The sequence below is a fragment of the Haplochromis burtoni genome, unplaced genomic scaffold (assembly GCF_018398535.1).
Source record: "Haplochromis burtoni strain Fernald_Lab_line unplaced genomic scaffold, NCSU_Asbu1 Contig_79, whole genome shotgun sequence".
NCBI lineage: Eukaryota > Metazoa > Chordata > Actinopteri > Cichliformes > Cichlidae > Haplochromis > Haplochromis burtoni.
Window position 1 is genome coordinate 678,788 of NW_024582440.1, and position 9,583 is coordinate 688,370.

The window sequence follows — 9,583 nt, forward strand, 5'->3', positions numbered from 1 at the left end:
TGGTTTTACAAAGGACTGCTCACTAGACCATGGAAGTGCCATTAAAGATGATTCTTACAGCCTTTAGTGAGACAGCAAGTCTGAATGACTTTGTGAGTGATTTAAAAAAAAAAAAAAGTCTGCAAAAACTCTTTCTAGCTAAGCCTTAATGTTTTTCCTCTGGACGAACTGCCCGGTTTCACATAGATTTGACATGAGTTTGTATATACTGTGGAAATGGCAGCAGGGTTGTTTGAACTTTGAGTCAGTTGAGTTAGACGTAGAATTACCAGGAGCTTTTCTTCCTGTTCTTTAACCATTCATGTTTGAATCCAGTGAAAAGACGAACGAGATAACATCTTCCCCAAGGCTTACATTGTTTTTTTGCAATTTTTCTGTTGTACATTTCTGCAACCAAAGATGTTTTAGCCACCCACCGCTGTCTCCAATCTCCCAAGATGCTCGTATGTTTTGTGTAATGGTATAAAATGCCTTTTTTTGACTCTAAGAAAGAGAAAGATGGCAATAAGAGTGTTAACGTACACTCAATATTCCAAATTATGACTACAGTTTGAGGACTTTTTCAGCTCTGTCTTAGAAAGTGTTTTTGAAAAGAACAAATCCAGCTGCTTAACCCTAGTTCCCCTTAGCTTACATAATGAGTGCAGGACAGCATGCGAGCAGACTTTACCGAACTCAGCTACAGCCCGACCGATATATCGCCTGCCGATATTATTAGCTGATTGCCGATATGTCGGTGTCAACATTTATAAAGCCCGCTAAGCAAAGATGAGACGAGAGAAACACCTTTCCACCATGTTATGTGTTGACACTGCATGGTTTGTCCACCAGAGGGCACATGTTTGGAATTCTGCAAAACAACAACCGGCTGATCCGAGCAGCATAAACAAGTAATCCACAACTCGTGATAAGAAAACATTATTTTTAGATAGCATTGTCATATTGTCTTAGTAAGGACACAAAAACAAATCTACAAACCAAAAAATTTATGTTGAAAGAAAAAAAAAGTATCAGCCGATATTTGAATCACCAGCTATCGGTACTAGTATCGGTCTTAGAATCCTATATCGATCGGGCTCTTGACTCAATGGACATTAAGAAAAACGGAGCACAGATTTTACGATTGGTGCAAACACGAACATTTTCAGACACAAGCAGATTTTGTAAATAGCCTGTCTTTCCTTGCACTTCTTTCACCGTTTTTTTCCCTTTCTTCTTGTGTGTTTTTGTGATTTTTAATTTTTTAGTATGAATTATAACCTGTCCAGAAAACACAGTGACTTGCAAGTTTTCAGATTCAGCGCACCATGAAGGAAAATGTTCTGAGAAATGCTATTCCATATATTAGCCATCACTTTTAATACAAAACAAGATTTTGAAACTATGAAATGACCACTTGTTACAATGCAGTGTTTATTTATTTTTTTAAAGCAGAGATGACAGGACAGGAAACTAAAGGAACTGGCCTTTTAAATGACATAACAAATATAGGAATACTAAGACCACATGGAAAGTACACAATATTTGAAATAAAATAAAAAATACTCATTGCACTTGCATTTTTAGTCCGCATAGATTTGTAAATGCTATTTGTATCCATCCTAATGTCAATTTGACAGCTTATTTCATAGTTTCAAAACATTTTGCTGCTAAAACAGGATTTCCAAACAGCTGGTTTAATAACGTCACATCTGGATTTTCAAAATGTTTCATTTTATTTCAGTTTGGTTAATACCAGTGTCGCAATTTTTTTCGTTTTAAACAATTGAGTCATACTGTTATGTAATACTACAGTTTACTATATGTTGCAGTAGTGAGCAGTTTAACTAGATAAATATTCAATCATTTTAGCAAGAAATGCTGTCTTAAAGTAACATTTTTGATCCACAAACACAGCTCTACACTGTATAAACTGTATTGTGTGGATCACAAGCTTTTTGAAAATTCAGATTGGCGCATTTCACTATCTGTTTGTGAATAGTTTTCTTATTTATACAAGAACTCATTTTGTACAGTTTTGTTAGAGGAAAGAGGTTTTGATATTTGGTTATTTTGCAAATGCCATTTGGCTTCTTTTGTCTTCCTGTGCCAGAGTTGCTAAATTGTCTGTAACTTGTGTTTTTGTTTTTCTTTTGTTGTTGTTGTTTGTTTTTTAATTGATTGAGATTTTACTTCTTTCTTGGTTTTCTCTTTGAATTTGAATATGTCAGTTTTCTTTTTTTAATAAAAGTCTTGTTTCAATGTTTTTGTGAGTGATTTATTATTGGCTGTTTAATTTTTGCTAAATTAGGGGTGTATATTACATATTATGGACGCCTGATCTTGCAGTATCATTAGTCTTACTTTCTTAATCTTTAAATTGAATTAGTTTTTGCAGGAAGCTAAAGTCCACCTGCTTAAATAAGTACTTAACCAATAACATGGCAACAACTCAGTGCATTTAGGAACGTAGATATGGTCGAGTCAACCTCCTGATGTTCTGACACATGGAAAAGAAAGTTGATTTAATAGGATAGCAATTTCCATTTCCATCTCTTTATGAGCAGTGTGCCAATCTTGATGGCTGATCCAAAAGGGTTAGTGCAGTGTGCCACGAAGCACAGATCATTTCAAGTGACAATAAGTTCACTGTACTCAGATGGCCTGAATAGTCACCACATCACTCAGTCCAAGTGACTTCTTCAGGCTCAGCTGACTGCAGGTTTCCCTAACCTTTACACAATGACTGAAACTAGCACCACTGATGAAAAATGGGCTGTAAGGTCAGTTTCTTGATCATTAATATGCATGTTATGACCATTGATGAACAACCACTGATCAGAGACCATTGATGCCAGTATGAACTAAAATCTCTGAGGAATGTTTCCTCCACCTTGTTGAATCTGTGCCATTAGCTTGGTGTATCTAATACTGGTCAGTGTACACACAACTCCAAACCCCACAAGGATGGTGTAGTTTGCTCTGTAGAAACATACAATACAAAGAAATGTTATTATTGTTTAATTCTGTAACATTAAAATTAACACACTTGATAGGTTTCATGTGTTACTTTAATTACATTGCCACTTACAAGTCCATAGCCCGTGTTCTTTGCAAAGAAATGTATAGTGTTTTTTATTCATTACACACAGTTTCCAGCGTTCCCATTAATAACTTATTAATCTAAAACTATTTTCTATAACAGCTGAAAGGCCACGGTAAATTCTCAACACCAGTGTAAACGGATCTCTAACAGCCAAATGTACTCTCTTACTCTGACTTACTCTACATTTTCCCTTTGTGGTTGCTGTTTGCTTTCTTTACATCTTAAAGTCTGTTGACTCATACAGTAGCTGCTACTTCCGAAATACCAATGCCCAGTCTGCGCTTACACACATACAGTACATACTGATAATACACTAAACCTATCATATATAATGAAATGAATAAAAATAAAAACAAGTATAAAAGTGCATCTACATATTGGATGTGAAACAAATGATTAAAACAAACTCAACCCCATTATTGGCTCAAGGCTGAATAAACAGAGTGATGCATCCAACTCTGTTTGTACCTGCTTTGATCCACTTAAGAGTCCAAAATGCCATTCAAAACACACACACACACACACACACACACACTTATAGATTCCCAAGGTAACACCTAGCAGTAGTTGGACGGTGTAGTCTATGGGATTTCAAGATGGGATTTCAGGGTCTCCATTGATAAGAAGATTATGAACTGAAGAGACTTGAAGGTTAAACAAAGGTTAGATCGATAACACATCACTTAAAGAAAGAGCAAACAGGTTGCTGCAATGAGCCTTGAAGTCATGTCGTTCTGTCGAGAGGTAAATCCAAGTCAAGTGTTCAAATAGTTCAGCTGATAAACATCTTTAGTATGCAGGAGAAACGTGTAAAACAGGCTTCACTCCCGGCCTTCTCCCGTGAGCTGTAACAGGAAGCTGAAGAGGTAGATAATGTCCAGGTAGAGGCTGAGCGTGGCAAAGATGTATTCCTCTGGACTGATGGCGTAGCGCTTGTTTCCTAAGAGCATCTGAGTGTCGAACGCCAAGAACTGTGGCAGAGAAAGGCACAAATGGAGAAAACAAGCAGAGCAGGTGAGCACGAGGTAATCATTTGAAAACTTAGCTGGAAACTAAGACGGGGGGTAGGCTGCGTGATTCTCACCAGAGTAAAGAGGATGGCTCCTATTACAGCATAGGTGGCATGTAACCAAGGTACCTGTGAGATAAAATGCATTACAAAACACTTTTAAGAAGGCTAGCAGGGATGCTAATTTAAGCAAGACACAGTGCAAGATTATCTGAGGCTAATCCTTCTTCCATTAATGCAGTACCTGATGCATTAACCCAACTACTTTTGTTTAACTCATTAATTGCAGCTAATTTGGTTTCCTTCTGGAAGGATGTACGAGTTTAAACTCACGTATCCAAAAGGGACGACAACAGAGATGGCGATGGCACAGATGAGCATGACCATACACAAAGAAAACAGGACTCCCTGACAAGAGGTGACATCAATCTGCAAGAGAAGAAGAAGATGTGTCTTTTATTGTTTTGTTTTTTTTGTTCAAAGCAGTTTGAAGTTCTAGTTTGAAGCAGTTCGCACCTTGCTCTGGAAGCTGAAGATGGTGACAGAAAGACACACCAGAGCTGTGATTCCCAGGCACAGCACCACCGACTTGGTGTTGTAAAAGCTGGAGGAAGCACAAACATATACATTTTCTCTTTCAGCTTGAAAAGACACGGATGGTTCTTACATCCGCAGGTGTATTTACCTTGACAGAAATCCCATCATGAAGGCCATGCTCAGAGTCTGTAGGGAAAAGTTGATAAAAATAGCTTAGAGGCTGAGAGGCTGAGTGACAGCTTTATTATTGTATAAGGTTTGTATTTTACACTGCATGTTACTCACAAAGAGAACTAAAAGAATTATATTCCAAGGAAACTGCCTCCTGTTATGACAGAAAAGACAGTAGATTTGTTATTTATGCACACAGAGACACATTTTATAGAGTTTTTGCAAAAGAGCATCTTTTCAGTTGTTTCTTGAATTTTTAATAATAGTAATAACTTTATTTATAAAGCGTTTTCAAACAAAGTGCTGTACAACTAAAGGGATAAATAAAATAAAAGTGATACATAGCAATACAGGTAAGAGACACAATACAAGTTAAAAACAATAAAAATTTAAAAACTAAAAGCCATAGAATTAAGACATATAGGATAAGGTGAACAAATGTGTCTTCAACAACCACAGAGCATGCCTGCCGAATATCTTGAGGGAGGTTGTTCCACAGAAACGGGGCACAAAAATAAAAAGCACGCTCTCCAATAGTCTTTTTTCTGGCTCTAGGAACCTTTAGAAGGCCAGAGTCCTGAGATCGGAGAGCACGAGATGGAACATAAAGATGTAAAAGGTCGGAGAGGTATGAAGGTGCCAATCCGTTTAAAGCCTTGTAGGTGAGCAGCAGGACCTTAAAATCTGCTCGAACCTGACAAGGTAGCCAATGCAGAGATCTCAGAACAGGGGTAATGTGCTCAAATTTCCCAGTTCTTGTTAAAATGCGAGCAGCTGCATTTTGCACCATCTGTAGACCTCTAAAACTTTTCTTTGGTAGGCCAGAAAGAGCATTGCAATAATCAATACGGGAAGACGCGAATGCAGGGACAAGAACCTCTGCAGTGTCGCTTGACAAAACTTTTTTGATTCTGGCGATGTTCCTCAAATAATAAAAGGCGATCTTTGTTATCTCTTTTACATGAGATTCAAAGGAGAGCACCATGTCGAACCACACACCCAAGTTTTTTACCTTGTTCCTGCAATTTATGGCACTGTCATCAATTTTCAAGATGAAATTTTGGGACAAGTGCTGAAATGTGTGTGGCCCAATGACCATCAACTCTGTCTTATCCGTATTTAGGAGCAAGAAATTATCTGATAACCAGCCCTTAATTGCACATAAACAACATTCTAGTTTAGAGACTTCAGCACAATTTCCAATGGTTAAAGGAACATAGAGCTGCAGGTCATCAGCGTAACAATGACATTTTGTGCTGTTGATTTCTACAAAGACGGTTTACCTCAGGTCTCCACAGCAGGACAGTGCAATGTAGGTGGCAAAAAACATGAGACTAAAAGAAAAAAAAGATCAGAGACAATTTCAAAATGTACATGAAATTTATGTGAGTGTGATATGAGTTTTCATCTGTGTTGTTTTCGTTTTGTTTTTTTACTTACTAGGATGCCGAGTACAAGCCAGGATGAGTCTGAATAAAAAACCTCACTGGTTCACTGAAATCAAAACAGCAACCAAAAAGAAAGTAAACTGGTGCTTCATAGAATAAAGTAGAAAAAGCTTTATTAGAAAATGACAGTAAAGTTGAGCAAATAAATACAGACGTACTTACCAAAATGTGAAGAGACCAACAACGCCCACGGTCACAAACAGCTGAACCATGAGAATGGCGTAGACCTGCAGGTGGACAAACGCTGTGTCAGAGCGATGTGGCATTTTCTTTTATTAATTTATGTTTTCATGGGGTTTTGTTTGGGGTTTATTTTGCTTCCAGTACCTTCCTGATGAAAGTCCGCCGGATGGTCTTATCATCCCAGGCGAACTGGGCCTCCATCTCAGCATAGCCTGAAAAAAGGGTGGAGGCGTTTCAAAGCTGAACTTCATGACATCACATTGTAGCATTGCTCTGATTACCTACATCATTTTTAATAACTAAGTGCAATGTCATGAAAAGATTATTATTTGCATTTAAAATGAAGCTAAACAAAAACTAACATTATTTTTCATTCACATTGTTTCACTTGTTACCACGCAGCTTTGACTACTACAGGTCTAATCTAGAGGACAGCCAGTGTTCGCATATCTGTAACCAGCAGGATACTTTACTCACCTGCGGTTGCCTCTTGATAGCTGGGAGGCTCATTGTCATTGCTCACCTGCTGGTACGCAATCATAATTAGTATATGAATGAACAATAACTGCGTTTACAGCCACAGTACAGTGTTAGACACATGTGCCAGCTATTCTAAAGCTATTGCTTTATATGCACATTTAAATAAAAAACAAAATAGTACAGGAGATACTTTTCATTGCAGATCTGACTATAAAAGCCCCTAATGTTTGATTAACTCAAAGGATTATATACATAAACTGTATGTATGTATGTTCATAGACATACTGTTAAACTGTTTCTCTGACCTTGTTGGATTTTGATCGAGTTTGGAAGCTTTTTTAGAGCATACCTCTAAAAAAATTAATAATTCTAACAATCTTTCACAATAACACGTCTCATATGTAAACAAATCTGTCACTTTAATGAAGGCATTTTGTTACAGCTTTATTTTAAATCAGGAAAGATGAAAACATACCTTTCCCTTTTTCATGTTTTTCCCTTTTTTCGCCTTTATGGTTCTGATGAAGGAACACTCTTCTGAAATCCTTGGTAAAATGGGTTTGTTTGTTTATTTAATGATGTGAAGCTGTTAAATCCCAAATATGTACAGTTCCTAGGCTTCTTCTTTCGTTCGATGTCGCTTCTGTGGCTCCAAAAGCTGTTGTGAGTGGGGGAAAAAAAAGGTTGTTTGCGCAGTAGTTGTTGCTCTGATTTTGTCTGCAGTGTGCGGATTACACTGGAGCTTTATAGGCTGCCATGTAGTTAATCTCCCTCTAACCCTGATCCCACACCACCCCTGTCCCAGCCCTAAAGAGGTCGTTCTAGCAACGTCCAGGTAGGCCCATAACCCTCAGATCCCACCAGAGTGTGCCACTGCTGTTGCTTAACAGGGGGGGTGGGGGGACACAATTGTTCTGAACAGTATTCAGGGTCAATTACTCATAATTGTGCAAAGCAAGCAGAGGGATTTACATGTCTGAGCTACAGATGATATTACATTATTATTTTAATCCATTTTGAGGTATAAAAAATACAAAGAGGACAGTGCAGCAATGTTGATATGACAGAAAAATGTATTTTTAAAAATAACACATATTTACAGATTTATTGGAAAATTCAGATATATTATACCCTTCAAAAACTACCAATCAATTAATGTGGGTCCATCAGTCTGGTGACATCTTTGTCTGCGTGGGTGTAAAAGTACAGTAGGGTACAGTTGGAAGTAGCTTTTCTTTCTTTGCTTATTTTTAGCAAACAGGTTGGGTAAACAAATGACATCATGTTTTTATGTAAGACACTGCTTTAGTAACAGACACACATCACTAATTAGCATGGAGTTAAGAACATTATGGAGAATACCCTGAGATTTACCGGCAAGTGATCACCTCTAATCTGCTTTTACTCAGATGTATTGTACTGTTCCCCTCTTTAATAAGCACAGTTGTGTGGGTAATCATTTATACTTTATTAAAATGTTTATATTGATATTCAATATTTTCTCAAATGCACAACTGGAAGTTTGTTTCCAGCCACATACTAAACATCGTCAGTCAGTAGGATGAGATTACTTTGTCTCCCATAAGGAGGAAATCATCCAGGATCTAGAAAATGTTGCAACAACAAGTCCCTGAATGTGTACACTTTAAATAAATACAGATATTTATAAAAATAAATAGATAAATATTAAAATTTAAAAAACTGTTACCTCAAAGCCTCTCTACAATACTTTGAACTGCTCTTGGCAAGATTAACGTGCTTCCAAGAACTGGTTTTTGGTGTCTGCTTTGTGTAGATGTCATTCTGCCTGTAAACACAACAGCTCAGAAAGTTTTGAATGAATTCTGAGAACACTTTGTCGGGTGTAGAGGGGGTCATTTTGACAACCCATTAAAATCTGTCTTACACCAACGTTGCCATGGTCAACTTAATGATGCCTCTGTCATGGTCTGCGGTGGGTGGCTGGAATTTTCATAAGGCTCCTCAACTGACCTGGGATCCGCCCCTGGGCAGGGCCAACTCCAGCTCCTACACATCTGGAGCCTATTGCAGACAATCAAGCCAGAGGGATTTAAACCACACGTTGATGTTCATTCACTGCCAGTTCGTCATCAACACATGTTGGTAACAGGCCTTATACTTCAAGTTCTTGCTGTGATCTATCTTGTTAACATGACTCTCTTGTGCTGCGGTTGCTGTATTCACCTTGGCTCACGCTCCACCTCTGAACTCAAGATACCAAGCAATCCTTCTGAAAATCTCTCTGTGCCTCACCTGCCTGCCCTCCTGCCATCACACTCCATCTGAAGCCCCGGATCTCAGACCAGCCTTTCCACGCCACTCAGCCTCCCCTGGATTCTCATCACCCCCCTCTCAACACTCCATGTCCCCTACTGCAAGTAAGAATTGCTACTCTTACAACTGGCCACTTCAGAGCTGCCTCCACTACCTCCCTAACTCCTCTATCTTCTCTCTTCAGTGTGACTGTTCCCTGCTCAGCTCCACTCCGCATCTCAGGCCTCATTCCCTCGCCCTAGCCACGTTCCCCAGGCCACGCCTCGTCAAACTCCACGTCTTATTGGGGTTTTTTTTGTCTTTGCTACGTTTTCTTTTTTGCACTTAAGCCTAATAAATTGTTACATCATCTGCTGTCTCTGCTCTGGGTTTCTG

General features: G+C 38.5%; 1 protein-coding gene across 1 annotated transcript; it reads right to left on the reverse strand.

Moving 5' to 3' along the window:
* Positions 1–600: 600 nt before the first annotated feature.
* On the reverse strand, positions 601–7,654 carry faim2b (Fas apoptotic inhibitory molecule 2b). Its single transcript, XM_005924855.3, has 12 exons — positions 7,389–7,654; positions 6,911–6,959; positions 6,578–6,645; positions 6,413–6,477; positions 6,243–6,296; positions 6,086–6,136; positions 4,917–4,956; positions 4,780–4,817; positions 4,611–4,698; positions 4,428–4,523; positions 4,170–4,223; positions 601–4,056 (listed from the first exon to the last, which is right to left on the reverse strand). The coding sequence occupies exons 1-12, from the start codon at positions 7,401–7,403 to the stop codon at positions 3,907–3,909; spliced, it is 768 nt and encodes a 255-aa protein (XP_005924917.1). The 5' UTR covers positions 7,404–7,654; the 3' UTR covers positions 601–3,906.
* Between the last annotated feature and the right edge of the window lie 1,929 nt (positions 7,655–9,583).

Excerpts from the sequence above, each read along its gene's own strand:
- faim2b (XM_005924855.3), bottom strand. Across the intron at positions 6,297-6,412 it reads GTTGGTCTCTTCACATTTTG|TGAACCAGTGAGGTTTTTTA; the intron begins GTAAGTACGTCT and ends TTTTGATTTCAG. Across the intron at positions 4,057-4,169 it reads GAGCCATCCTCTTTACTCTG|TTCTTGGCGTTCGACACTCA; the intron begins GTGAGAATCACG and ends TCTCTGCCACAG.